The sequence below is a fragment of the Zalophus californianus genome, chromosome 10, assembly GCF_009762305.2.
Source record: "Zalophus californianus isolate mZalCal1 chromosome 10, mZalCal1.pri.v2, whole genome shotgun sequence".
NCBI classification, from domain to species: domain Eukaryota; kingdom Metazoa; phylum Chordata; class Mammalia; order Carnivora; family Otariidae; genus Zalophus; species Zalophus californianus.
The window spans coordinates 96,459,996-96,473,149 of NC_045604.1; the positions used below are offsets into that span (position 1 = coordinate 96,459,996).

At 63.5% G+C, this 13,154-nt stretch overlaps 3 protein-coding genes across 12 annotated transcripts; all 3 read right to left on the reverse strand.

Annotated features, from left to right (window-relative positions):
* Positions 1 to 70: 70 nt before the first annotated feature.
* Positions 71 to 2,759, reverse strand: PAGR1 (PAXIP1 associated glutamate rich protein 1). Its single transcript, XM_027609881.2, has 3 exons — positions 1,893 to 2,759; positions 1,627 to 1,709; positions 71 to 300 (listed from the first exon to the last, which is right to left on the reverse strand). Exons 1-3 carry the CDS (start codon positions 2,372 to 2,374, stop codon positions 101 to 103), a joined length of 765 nt encoding a protein of 254 aa, XP_027465682.1. The 5' UTR covers positions 2,375 to 2,759; the 3' UTR covers positions 71 to 100.
* A 291-nt stretch (positions 2,760 to 3,050) lies between these two features.
* On the reverse strand, positions 3,051 to 6,503 carry PRRT2 (proline rich transmembrane protein 2). 2 transcript variants are annotated; one of them, XM_027609880.1, is made up of 4 exons: positions 6,329 to 6,489; positions 4,977 to 5,943; positions 4,423 to 4,555; positions 3,051 to 4,256 (listed from the first exon to the last, which is right to left on the reverse strand). In XM_027609880.1, coding segments are annotated over exons 1-4 (1,113 nt in total). In that variant the 5' UTR covers positions 6,331 to 6,489; the 3' UTR covers positions 3,051 to 4,245. The 2 variants fall into 2 exon arrangements, with proteins under 2 accessions (XP_027465681.1, XP_027465680.1); XM_027609879.1 differs by lacking the exons at positions 3,051 to 4,256; positions 4,423 to 4,555 and having other exon boundaries at positions 4,578 to 5,943; positions 6,329 to 6,503.
* Positions 6,504 to 7,898: 1,395 nt separating this feature from the next.
* On the reverse strand, positions 7,899 to 13,113 carry MAZ (MYC associated zinc finger protein). 9 transcript variants are annotated; one of them, XM_035721967.1, is made up of 7 exons: positions 12,966 to 13,113; positions 12,196 to 12,282; positions 11,256 to 12,115; positions 10,774 to 10,837; positions 10,327 to 10,498; positions 9,317 to 9,541; positions 8,865 to 8,998 (listed from the first exon to the last, which is right to left on the reverse strand). In XM_035721967.1, the coding sequence occupies exons 1-6, from the start codon at positions 12,999 to 13,001 to the stop codon at positions 9,339 to 9,341; spliced, it is 1,422 nt and encodes a 473-aa protein (XP_035577860.1). In that variant the 5' UTR covers positions 13,002 to 13,113; the 3' UTR covers positions 8,865 to 8,998; positions 9,317 to 9,338. The 9 variants fall into 9 exon arrangements, with proteins under 9 accessions (XP_035577862.1, XP_027465675.1, XP_027465676.1 ...); XM_035721968.1 differs by having other exon boundaries at positions 11,256 to 12,112; positions 12,966 to 13,110; XM_035721969.1 differs by lacking the exon at positions 9,317 to 9,541 and having other exon boundaries at positions 7,899 to 8,998; positions 11,256 to 12,112; positions 12,966 to 13,110.
* Between the last annotated feature and the right edge of the window lie 41 nt (positions 13,114 to 13,154).

Below are 13,154 nucleotides of genomic sequence, written 5' to 3' on the forward strand. Positions count from 1 at the left end.
TTGGGAGTCTCTCTGCTCTTGCCCAGTGTCCCAGCGCCCTGGGCTTGGGAAGGGGGGCCCAGAAGGTATATGCTCTGCGCCCTAAAGGCAGCAGCAGTGCTCAGTATTTCCGCTGCCGGGGGAAGAGAGTGCTCCCTGAGGACCGGAGCGGGGGGCTGGTGGGGCTGGGGTCCTCTGAGTCTAGGCTGAAGAGGTCCCTGCCAGTACGAAGGATCTGCTCCTCCAGCTTCTTGTGTCGCTTCATGTCGGAGAGAACCTTGTCGAGGCGGGCCTCCCGTTTCTGGCTCCGGGCAGAGCTTCCTGGAGGAAAGGAAGGTAAGAAATGTGGATGGGAGTGAGGCGCTGTGTACCAGACTTGCCCACATGTTACTAATTATTTGGGGAGCTCATTAAACATACAGATTTCCAGGCCTCTGTCACGGAGGCCCTGAGGTTTGGGGTTGGGCCTCAGATGGGGTAAGCAGTGAAGGTCTGAACGATGAGAAGGGACCAGTAATGTGAAGACCAGGGTAAAGATACCCAGGTAAGGGAAGAGCAAGTGCAAAGGCCCTGAGGCAGGAACAGGGAGGTCTGTTCAAAGAAAAGTATAGAGAGCTGGGGGGTGGTGGGGAGATGGAAAGATGTAGTCAAAGAAATGACTTAGAGGCCATGATGAGGGGTTTGGATCTCTTAGTTTAAATAGAAATAAATGTCTTTGGAAACCTTGGGGGCCCAGGCAGTCAGGGGAAGTTGTGGTGTTTGGATTCTCTCTTGACATGCTCTTTTCCCCAACAATGGAATCCTCTGGAGGATTTTAAACAGAGTAGTGACATGATTTGTATTTTAAAAGGATCATGCTGGTTGCTGAGAATGGAAGCAGGGAAACCAGTTAGGAGCCACCACAAATATCCAGGCAAAAGAGATGATGGCTTGGGGTGCCTGGGTGGCTCAGTTGGCTGGGCTTCCAACTCTTGATTTCGGCTCCAGTCGCGATCTCAGGGTCTTGAGACTGAGCCTCGAGCTGGGCTCTACGCTGCGCGTGGAACCTGCTTAAGATTCTCTCTCCCCCTCTGCCTCCCCTGTCCCCCGCACCCCCCCATCCTGTGCCCAGGCCTGCTGTCTCTAAAAAAAAAAAAAGAGAAAAGAAAGCAATAATGGCTTGGATGAGGCTGTGCTGTTGAAGGTGAAAGTAGCAGACGAGCTTGGAAATGTGGAGGTGGAGCTAACAGGACTTGCTGCTAGCTTGAATGTTGGGGTAAAAGAGAAATCAAGAATGGCTCCAGAGTAAATTCCAGGAAGGCACACGGGGTGTGAAATCAGGTCAGATTAGGAGATGTACACAGTAGTATAGGAATGAGGATCTAGATAATAAGGAATGGCCAGGAAGACTTGAACTTCTAGGGAGATGGAGATAAGAGGAATGGGAAACATGACAGAATCATGTGTGAAAGTCTTCTAAAGGAAGACAGGGTGTCTATCCAAGCTGTTAGGATGGCACCGCTGGATGAATGCTCTCTCCTACAGCTACAAGTTGCATAGCAACCAAAGCACCAAGCATAGGACTCTTTTAGGGAGTCACCTTTTAGATCAGTGGGAGTAGAGGTCCTTCACCTTCCCCTCCCCCTTCCTGTCCCCCTTTGTCTGTACCTGGGGTGCGTCTCCGGTCAATCAGGGAGTCCTTTGGTGTCATTGGCTCATCGTCAAAATCAAATTCTGTAGGCATGTGCGGTCTGGGACAGGTGGACAGAAAGTGAAGGGTGAGGGTGGTCTTCCCAAATACCCCGGCCTGCGGGTCTCCCCTCCCCATTCCATCCCTCCACTTTCCATGCTCCAGGGTCCCAGCTCCCCTCCCAATTTCCTCCTGGCACCAAGGGAGCAAGCCCCAGGAACAAGGTGTAAGGGTGTGCCCTCACTTTTCTTCTTCCTCCTCTTTGGCCTCAGGCTCCTCATCGGATCTCTCCTCTTCACTCTGGGCCTCAGGCGTGGGTGGCCGGCGGGGCAGGATCTCAGCCTGAAGCTCCAGGGTACCGTGGGCTGCCAGTAGTTCATAGAGCCGCTGGATTTCCGAGGGGGGCGGCATCCAGGCCTGCCCATCCGAGGGGAGCTCCATCTCCTCATCGCTGCAGGGCACGCACCAGTCTTCGGAGTCTCCCTTGGCATGCTCTTCCCCTTCAGCGCTAGGGGCTTCTCCCTGCACCTCCTCGGCCCCAGACCCCTCATGCTCGGTCTCCTCCCGGCCTCCTTCCCCCTCTTCCTCGGCTTTATTGGCCGAAGCAGAGGAGCCTCCAGTATCCTCCACGGCCAGAGCTTGGAGGCCAGAGGTCACTTCCCCTTCTTCAGAAAGAGGCGCCGCCGTGGTGGCCGAAATGTCTCCATGACCACGAACAAGGGACATAGGCTACTAGGGGAGGGGCCCTTGCGATGATAGGAGATGCAGGAGTACTAAGCCGAGGCGGGGGGGGGGAGGGGGGGCGGCGGCGGCTCCCGCTCTACTCTCCCAAGGGATTGGGTTTCCCAGGAGTTCAGGGATTGTCTCCAACCAATGAGGCTCCAACAGCGGTCCCAGCGACGAGACCGCCGGTTCCCAGGAGGGGGCGCTGAGTCCCCTCCAAGGACCCCGCCCCACGGATCCAGATACGGTACTCCGAGATTCCCCGGGACCAGCGGAAACCACTTTCTGGGCCGGAGAAGGGCGGAGCCGCTCTTCTCGCCTTCACACTGCCCCTCTTCACATCTGGATCCGGCGCCCTCTCCCCAAACTTCCCCGCTTCAGCTGCCGTACGCACCTGGAGCTAAGGCCCGCCTCCCGGGCTGCGCAGGGTCACAGTACGCAGGCGCACAGAGACGGCGCGGAAGGCTCCGCTCTGAGCCCAAGCTACTTGGAAAAGGAAAGCAAGGGGAGGATTGCACATGCGCAGGTAGGCTCGGGCACAATTGGCTCCGGCCCACAGTAAAGATGGCCACCGGGACGGCGCATGCGCATACACCCAATAGGTTCAGCCCGAAAGGGGGCAGTACCGCGGGCCCCGGCGGCGGACAGACGTGAAGGACCAACTGAGGCTGGAGGCGAGTCTCATGCAGTCTCCGTTTATTGGTGTTTCAGACTCATGCAGCATCCGGCATACAAAAAGGGAGGATCTGTTTGATGTGTCCTTTTTTTTTTTTTTAAGACTTTTAGTTTTTCCCCCTCCCCACGCCTTTTTTTTTTTTTTTTTTTAAGAAAACAAAACCCGCCAACTCCGAACAGCGTCGTAGCTCGGTCCCCGCCTCCCTAGCGGACTGTCGCGTGCAACAAACCTCCCTCGTCCTCTTGGAAAATAATTATAGAGCTCCCCGCCCCTCACTCGCTCCCTGCATCTGGGAGCTTTGGTCCTATTTCGGGGTTCTTTCGTTTCAAAGCACGGGAATGACCCCAGCCCCGACGCCTTATTTAAGAAACTCGCTGAGCGGGTTTAAAAAAAAGCCCAGGTGGGGCAGGTCAGCTTGGGCTGATCGGAAGGCTTCAACAGCCGCGCCCCTTCCTCCTCCCAGGTGCGTGCTGCGAGCCAGCAGTCGTGCCCGACACCCTGCCCAAGTCGCCAGACAAGGCCTGGCTTGCCAGCTCTGCGACCCAGAGGCGCCCTGGGGGCGTCAGGACCTGGGTGGTCCCAGCAGAAAATAGTCGGAACCTAGGCTGGGGAGCCCTCCCCGTGACACCGCTTCCCTCCCCCAGCCTGATCTAAGTGCTGGAGTTTTTGCAGAGAAAACGGTGGCAGGAGGGAGAAGGAGAGGATCCTGAGGGGAGGAAGGGATGCTGAGGGGAGAGGAGGCAGGAAGAGGAAGGGGGCAGAGGGTGTGGAGGGGGAAGGAGAGATGATAAAGGGAAGAAAGAAGAGAGGAATGGGGGAAGATGCCAAGACACTGAAAGTTGAAAGGGGGACAACCAGGGCTGAGGTGCGGGGAATTCAGGAAGTTGGGAGGAGTGCAGGGAGGCTGGGAGAGATGCAGGGAGGCTGAGAGCAGAGAGAGTTTGGAAGACGTTCAGGTCAGGGAGGTTTCCAGAAGTGCAGGGAGGTTGAAACAGTGCGGGGAGAAGGGAGGCCTACGGTTGGCACAGGAGCCTGGCAGGATGCAGGAGCAGGAAAGAAGCTGTAAACAAGGCCGCTCAGGCTCCCTTGGTCCCTATGGGTGCGGGCCTGGGCCATCGATTGGGCTCCCCCCAGGGGAGGATGGGCCCAAGGCAGCTCCCAACAGGAAAAAAGGTCTTGGAATGCGGGGCAGAGCCCCTCACTTATACACTGTGGGAGAGGAGAGGGAGGGACAGAGAGAGACGGTGGGGGGAGAGACAAGGAGAGACAAAGGAGAAGTAGGGAGGACAGACAGGAGAGAGCAGGGGCAGGGGTTAGTAAAACTGCCCTTGCCAACCCTTCCATTCCTCCCGGCCTGTCCCAGACCCCCACTCACCGCCTAAGTTGATGACGCAGGAGGCGATGATGATGAGGACCCCCCCTACCAGCGCCACGATGCTTAAGAGCTTGGCCACGCGGCCCAGACGCTGGGCCCCATCCACGTCCCCCTGCTGCAGGCTGTTCCGCGACTGGGGTTAGGGTGAGGGGTGGGGCACGCACCGTGGGCCCAGCAGGGATCAGGTGAAAGAGTTGTCCAGAGGAGACAGGCAGCCCAGCAGGGATCAGGTGAAAGAGTTGTCCAGAGGAGACAGGCAGGCCCCGTGGACAGTGGTTAGAGGGGGAAAGAGAGTTGGAGAGGCAGGGGGAGGAGGGCACAGGTCAGCAAGGCTGTGTGAAACATGTCTGGACCTCCCTCCCGCCTGAAAGGGTAGGGCAGTGGTGGCTCAGAAGGGAATGTCCCAGGGAGAGGCCAGAAAAGGCCCCATACTTGGGAAGTGAGATCCATGCAGAGAGGAGAGGAAAGGCAAGGCTTCTCCTGGGGTTCTGTCCCGGTGCTGGCAGGAAGCTGGGAGCCACAGCAGGCCTGGGCCAGGGTCCCGTGGGGCTCACCATGACAGCATAAGCGAAGGCCACGATGTTGACAGGCCACATGGGGCAGAAGCAGGACAGGATGGCGAGGATGATGTAGTCCCGAGGCTTCTGGGTGCCTTCACCCCCCTCCACCCCAGACCCTGCCAGCTGGGAGCTGGGGTGGCGGCTCAGGCTACCTCGGGGAGATCCTGGATGCCCACTGTGAGCCCTTCCTAGTCGGTCCTCCTCGACCAGCTGCTGCAGCACTCGGGGAGGAGCCCCATTGGCTGGGTGGGTTTTTGTTGCGGGTGGCGAGTGAGGCTGTGGGGCTGGGCCTTCTTCCCCGCCACCAGGCTGCAGGGGAACCACTGCCCCATTCTCTTGCTTTTCCCCCACATTCTCAGTCAGGACCTCAGGGGTGGGGTCCTCCTGGGTAGGGGGCTCTGGGTGAAGAGCTGATTTGGGGGTGGGCTGGGAACCTGGCTGGCAGTCTGGCTGAGGGTCTGACTGGGGGTCCAACTGGGGAGCAGGCTCTGAGGCTGGCTCAAGTGGGGCTGCAGACCCCAGATCGGACCCCTGGTCTTCGGTGACCTCTTTATTCCCTTCTGGTTTGGGTGCTGGCTCTTGGCATGCTTCTTCGGGGCTGGGGTTGGCATTTGGTTCCCCTCCTGGGCTTGAGCTGAGGTCCTTGGCCTGGGCTGTTTCTGGGGACCCAGTTGGGGTCTCTGTGGTTTCTGGAGCCAGCCCAGCTTTGGCTTCTGAGTCCACAGGGGCCCCAGTGATGTCTGGGCCCGGCTGCGGGGCCTCTGGCTTATCTGGGACCCCAGCTGGGACCTGGAGAGGGCCAGTTTCGGCTTCAGAATGGCCAGGCCCTTCTCCTTGGGTTTGGGGACCCTCTTCTATCCCCTTCATCTCTGAGCCCTCAGAGCTGCTGGCTGCCATCTTGGGAGGGGAGAGGGGAGAGGACCTCGATGGGGAGGCTGGAGCAGCAGAGACAGCAGCAATCCTGAAAGAGGAGGAGACAGGTTTGGTGTGAGGAGGAAAGAGGTGGCTCTCGGCACTGCAGCTCCAGAGGGCTCTGCTCCTGTCTTAGGGCCAGCCTTGGGCTGCCTCTGGGGAGAGGAAGAAAAGTTGGGGTTTCCTTTGCCTTGGGGTGGGACATCCCCGGGGAGGAGGAGTGCTCTGCTCAAAGTCTTCTGCTTGGAGAGCCCTGGGAAGATTAACCCGTTTGTAAACAGGACCCTCCCATGGCCTCTTCCTGGGTCTGCCCGACAAGATCCAGACTCTCAGATCCTAGCAGATGCCCCAGCATCCCGAAATCAACAAGCTGTGCAGACGCTCGCACGCTCCGACAGGCAGACAGGCACACTGGGCAGAGGACCGATACTCACATTCCACTCCCTCCGCATCCTCCCTTCCTCCCCGGGCGCCCGGCCGGTGCAGTTTCCTCACTGCGCGACTGGGGCGCAGACGCCCCCGCCCCTCCCTGGGGGACCTGGGCTTCTCCTCTGAGCCCCTTGTCACCCCTCTCGCAGGGATTCCCTCGCCCCCGGGGGACCGGCGCCTCCTCCTCCCACTGGCGTGGCGCGCCCAGCACCGCCAGCCAGTCCGCCCGGCGCCCGCATTCCGGTGCAGCCCTCCCGGCGTCCGCCGTCTGTCCGCGCACTCCTACCCGCAGCCTCGGTCCAGCCCCGTCTCACCTCGACGCCGGCCTCTAGACTGCTCCCGCTGCTGCTGCCACCGCCGCCCCGTTGCAGCAGCCGCAGCCCGGGAGGGAGCGAGTCAGCGAGGGAGGGAGGCGGCGGGTCTCCCCTCCCCTCGGCTCGTCCCCTCCTCTCGCTCCTCTCAGGTCCCCTCCCCTACGCTCCGCTGCCGCCGCGCACCGCCCCCGCCCCCTCGCTCGCCTCCCGCCCCTCCCCGCCAGCCCGAGGGAGCCACGCGTGCCAGGCCCCGCGTTACCCGGGCAACCGGCCGGGTAGCCACTCGCGCCCCCTCCCTGCCCCTTCCCACGCGCCCTTCTTGGGGGTGCCCCCTTCCCAAGCCCCCGGGCCCCTCCCGCCAACGGTCACCGGGGGTCCTGGCAGAGGCAGGGGGCTGGGGGAAACGGAGAGGGGTCTGCGAGGAGACAGGACCTGTGAGACAGGCGGGACCCGGTGGTGGCACCCCGACAAGCCGAAAGAGGGGAAGGGAAATGAGGCAAAACTTGGGGAGGCTGCTCAGGAGGAGCAGGGTGGGGTTTGAAGAAAAGAGAGCCTGCAGTACTGGAAGCCCCTCTCCCCGCGAGGAAGCAGCAGCCGAAATGGGCGCTGGAAGGCTCCCGGGTCCCTGGAGCCGGACTCAGAAGGGAATTCCAGAGCAGAGGCTGCAGGGGCAGTCTGGAACAGGAGGGGGCTGGGCCCCGGAGCCCGCAAGCGCTGAATGGACCACACCAAGAGCCAAGGGGGCAGGTGGGGGGAGAGGCGCAGTTTTCCTCGGCACCCTCTCCGCTCCCAGTCCCAGGGCTGACGTCCCCATCCTTTCTGCAGCTCCATCGCCCACTGTCACCCCTCAGGGCCTTAAGGGTGTGCAGGTACTCGGCTGGGGTCTGAGCAGCAGGCAATGGGTGTGAGTGGGGGAGAACAGCATTTATGTCTGGTAACTGTTGGGGTTTCTAACTCAGGCCTCTTCGGACCTCCAGTGGCTATTCTGGGCCTGCCCAGGTTGGGTATTCCCGGGAGACCTGGGAGTCCTGGAACCTGCTCTCCAGTCACTGGAGCCTCGGCCCCACCCTGAATCTGGGCTGCAGCCGCTGGTGCTGCCCCCGGCCAGGGAGGAGCCAGAGCCCAGGAGCCACACAGGCCGGAGCCCAGCTGGGACTGGCTGGGTCTGGCGCAGGAAGAAACGCCTGCGGGGGGGGGGGGGCGGGAGGGGGAGGGCGGTGCGGACAGGGAGCTTGGGGAGAGCAATCCATCCACTCCAAAATCAGAGACAAGTTTTTATTTAAAATTTATTGTAATGGGGTCCGCGCAAAAGGAGGGGCTGAAGGGTGGGGAACATGCAGGGGACACAGGAACACGATGACATGGCCAGGGCCACAGCTTCTGTCGTGGGGGAGAGGGATGAAAAGAAAAGGCCAGGGCTGGAGCTGGGGTGGAAGAGGGACGGGGGAGACACCATGACTGCATTCCCCCCACCCCCAGGAAGCACCTCTAGTCCCTGGATCCCCCCATCTACCCTGGCACCCTAAAATTCCATCTCTTGTCCTGCCTCTGGCCCTAGTGGCTCCTTCTTTTGCTCCCCTTGACTTGTTTTCCCCTGACAGATTCTCAAGTAGGACGACGTTTGGGGCCTGACCCCAAACGACCCCACCTCATGAAGGTACTACCATTGCCTTCCCTGCTTCTGCCCCTTCTCCAATCTCACCTTTTCCCCTCTCTGGGACAGAATCTTTGATTCCCCTCCTTCCTCTCCTCCCTCCCCCTGGAAAAAAAAAAAAAAAGCACCAACTCCCCAGGGAGGGGCAGCAGACAGTAGTGGGGGGCGGGTGGAAGGAGGAGAGCAAGGACCATCAAGGAGAAGGCTCACAGATCCCCGGCAGGGCAGGGCGTTACAGAGAGGAGAGGGGGTGAGGGCAGTGCCGCTCCTGTCCTCTGCCGCCCCCGCCCACTGTCCAGGGGGCTTCAACACAGCCGAGGGGACAGGTGTGGGTGGGGTCAGGTCTGATAGGGAGAAGAGAGGAGCAGGAGAAACAAATCGTTAAAACCTAGCGAATTCCCCTAAGAAACATCTCTTCCTCCGATCCTTCTGGAGGCTCCTTGGTCGGTGGGGGAGGAGTAAGAAGTTGGTAGGAAGAGAGAGGGGAAGAGGAGACGGTACCAAGGGACTTTCCTCCACGTTCCACTCTCCCCGCCGCCAACCTGGAGCTCACCAGGGCTGGGAGGGAAGTGGCTGAGAGCTCACGGGCACCCCCTCGGCCCCCGAGAGGGAGCCCACAGCTGTGGGGGGGGCTGTCACCACCGCCGCCGCTGCCGCCGCCGCAGCCGCCGCCGCTGCCGCCGCCATAGGACAGACCTCACCGGTACCTGCGCGGGCGGAAGCACCGGGAGATCACAGCGCAATCCCATCGGCAAGAGCCTCGCCCCTTGCCCCAGACTCCAGACTCGTGCCCAAACTCCCGCCCCTGGGACACAGCCGTTGCTCACTTCCTGTTTGGTCCCCGGAGGCTTCCACCTGCATCCTTTCCCAGTTCTCCTGAAGGGCCCTCCCTGTGCCCAGAAGGCTCCCTAACTTCAGTGGTGGATGGGCATCCCTGGCCTTCCTGAGATCCCCTACTGGGCCCTTTGAGCCCCCTCGTCCCACACACCCCATCCCACCCCCCCCAGCCATGCCCCACGCCTTGCCTGGTGGGTGCGGGGGTCCCCCTCAGCAGGTGGGCTGTGGCTGGGGGGCGTCTCCCGGGACAGGGGGGGCGGCCCCCCCCAGATGGGTCTGCATGTGGCCGGCCAGCTGGGCAGGGGTCTTGCAGTGCACGCTGCACAGCTTGCACAGGATGCGGTCAGCCCGCGGGGCCTGGAGCCCGTGGTCCTTCACCGCGTGGATGCGCAGGTATGCTGCTGTGGTGAAGCCTATTGGGGGGGTGGATTGGGATGGGGGGGATGGGGGGGTCAGCCAGGCGGAGACCCCAGAGACGGGGCTGTTCTCCTAGGCTGGGGACGCCCTCCTCAGATGGCCCTGTCCTCCTCCCACCACATCCTTGGTAACCTGGGGCCAACTACTCTGTTGGGGCTGGCGGGGCACAGCCCCTCCCTCAGCTTGGGGCCTGGGTGAGTGGTGTCAGCTTCTCAGCCTTGGTACCCACAGAACCTATTTTCTGTGGCTAGGGGGAACCTCTCCAGGGGTAACAGAACACTGACTTCTAGCCATTTGAAGAGTTGACCCTCAGCAGAGACGGCTGTGTCCCCTCCCTCCAGGGCCCCGGACGGTCTCAGCCCAATCACTCAGTGAATTCGTGAAGCTTTCTCTGCTACTGGGGCAGGGCACGGGCTTGTTAATCCCCTGCCCGCGTACTCCGCTTTGCCCCAGGAGCCGAAGAGCGCAACGTGTGGACGTGTGGCCGCACAGCCGAAACCCTGTCTTCCCACCCTTGGGAACTGGCTCTCTTGACCACTCCTTCCCCAAAGCAACCCACCCCCAGAGGCTGACTCTCTTTCTGGAAGCTCAGCTTCTCTGGTCAAGACCTCTTAGAACTTAACGAGCTTCAGTCGACCCGATGCTGCTCCATTTGCTTCCTAAAGGGCTCTAGATGCCGTGAGCTCTTGACTACAGCACCTTTAAGCCTCATCTGTGGAAGGACCTCTGGCTCCGAGCCCACCCTTCGTCCCTGGCCCTCCCAGCATCCCTCAGCACGTACCTTTGTTGCAGAGCTCACAGACGTGGTGAGGGCCCTGGCTGTGCACCTTCATGTGGTCCGAAATATAAGCCGAGCTCAGCATCTTGCCACACACGTGACATGGCACCTTCTCCTCGTGTCGGACTGTGTGCGCCCGCAGTCGGTCCTTCGTAGCAAAAGCTGCCTCACATTTCTGGGGAGGGGGGAGGGGCGTGGGGGGTGTCAGGAGAGTTAAAGCTTTGGGGAGTGGGGACAGGGGAGCAAGAGGTTAAAGGAATCAGAGCCTTGGGGATCTCTGATCTGTAGGAAATGGGAGTGAGATGACAAGGCCTTGAAAAAGGGATGAGACAATGGCGTGAAAAAGCAAAAAGAAGAGAGAGAAAAAGGGGGTCTGAGAGGCTGAACTCAAACAGCTACAATGAGGATCCAAATCATGAAAACCGGGACAGGAGGAGGCGGGCTTCCTACCTCACATTTGAAGGGCCGTTCTGTTGAGTGCACTTGTCTGACGTGACTGTTGAGGTGATCCGGCCTGGGAATACGTTGGGGTTGGGGTTAGGGCCCTGCGGTGTGGACGTGCTCCCCAACCGGCCTAATTCTTATTAGCACACCGGTCCTTTCCTAAACTGCCTGCACTTTCGCCCAAGCCCCAGGCTCGCGAGTCCCTGTGCGGCAGGAAATCCCTCCCCCTGCCGCCGGGCGGGCTGGTCCTCCTCCCACGCGAAGCCACCTCCCAGGCGGAGGACCCACCTCCTTGGCTAAGTACCACCCCCTGCTCCCTGGTAACCAGGAGAGGCTTTCCTCCCTCCTCCCGGGGAGTGGCTCCCGGTCCCCATCCTCAGAAGCCGCCTCCCTCCCCGCCAGCCAAGGCCAGGCCACCTCCGTTGCCGTCCCTCCCTCCCCCCCCGACCCCCCCCCCGCGCAGGGGGCGGCCGAGGCCCCGTGCACACCGGGAGAAGCTCTTGCCACAGTGGGAGCAGTTGTAGGGCTTGTGCACAGCGCCGTCATGTGAGCGCACGTGGTAGCTCATGCGGTCCTTGCGCTTGAAGCGCTGCTGGCACACCGGGCACTGGTAGGGCTTCTCGTCCGAGTGCGACAGCTTGTGTCGGTTCAGGTGGTAGACGTCGCGGAAGGCCTTGCCGCACATCTCACAGGCGTGGTTCTTCCGGATGCGCTTTCCCGAGGCGGTCGTGGTCACCACGCCACCCGCGGCCACGGCGGCCGCTCCGCCGCCCGCACCCGCCTCTCCCCCTCCCCCGCCGGCTCCGCTCAGCTGGGGCACGCTCAGGAGGCTCAGGGGCACCATGGTGGGCATCTTCATAGCACCCGAGGGGACCCGGCCGGCCTTGGCTCCCGTGTGGATGGCCTCGTGCCTCCGGAGGTTGTAGCCGTTCTTGAACTCCTTGGCGCACAGAGCGCAGATGTAGGGCCCCTTGCTCTTTGTCTTCTTCTCCAAGGCAGAGGCGACAGGGGCCACGGCGACCGTCGAGGTTGGGGCTACGACGGCGGTGGCCGCGGCTGCGGCGATGGTGGCGGCAGAGACAGGGGGCGCGGCCTCGGCCGCGGGCGCCGACACCGGCGGGGGCGGCGGCGGGGGCGCCGGCGGCTGCTTCAGAGCCGCTGTGTCCACTGTGGAGGCGGCGGCCGGGGCCGGGGGCGCAGCAGCGACGGCGGCGGCGGCAGCGGCAGCTGCGGCGGCGGCCGCGGCGGCGGCAGACTCCTGGGCGGCGGCGAGAACTGGGAGCAAGTCCACCTGGAGGGGCTCGGCCGCCGGGGGCTGGGGCGTGGGTGGGGGCGCCGGCGCGGCCTGCTAAGACAAGGCGCCGTGTGGGCCGCGGCCGCGGGTCGGCGCCCTCCCGGCCCGGCCCGCCACGGCCGGCCCCTACTCACCTGGAATGGACTCTGGGCGCAGCCCTGGGAGGCAAAGAAGCGGGACTGGAGCTCAGCCCCGACCTGCAGGGGGTTCTGGGCGTGACCCTGAGGTGGCGGGAAGGAGTTCATGAGGCCGCCCACCCCCCGGGAGTCCAGGCCCAGCACGGGGAAGGGGGGGGCCAGCAGCGTGCAGGGGAACACGGGGAACATGGCCTCGGCCACGGCGGGGCCCCCGGGGCTCAGCGGGGGCCGGGGGCGCGGGCCGCGCGGGGCCCGGGCTCGGGGCGCCGCCCCCGGCCGGCCGGGCTGGGCCGCGCCGAACGCATGGCCCGCGGGCCGCCCCGCCGCCCGCGCACCCCGGCCGGCGGGAGGGAGGGAAGGAGGGCGCCTGGCGGGCCGCGGAGCGCGGCGGCGACGGCGGCGGCGACGCCCCCTGGGTGGGGGCGGGAGGCCCCGCGGGGCCGGGGGCCGGGGGCGGGGGGGGGGGCGGGGGCCCGGGCGGTGGTGGCGGTGGCGGCGGCGGCGGCGGCGGCGGCGGCGGCGGCGGCGGCGGTTGGAGCCTGGCGGGGCGGGGTGGGGGGAGCGAGGGAGCAGCCTCGGCCCCCGCCGCGCGCGCGCCCAGCCGGCGCCTCGGGGAGGGCGGGGGAGGGCGCGAGGGAGGGAGGGGGACAGCTGCGCGCGCACCGGGCGCGCGGAGGGGGGGGTGGGACGGGAGGGCGGGCGGGCGGGAGGGGGTGTGGGAAGGGGGGGGTGGGGGGTGGGGGGGGGCGGGGGGAGGGGGTTGTTACCTGGAAGATGAAGCTGCTCCAGTTGCCGGGATCCATGGCGGAGGGAGGGAGGGAGGTGGCTCGCGCTCACCCTGGGGCGGGAGGAGGAGGAGGCGGCAGTGGGGGAGGGGGAACCCAGGGAGGAGGCGCGCGGGGCGGGCGGGAGGGGGGAAGGAGGAGGAGGGTGGGGGGAGCGGAGCACACTGCGCG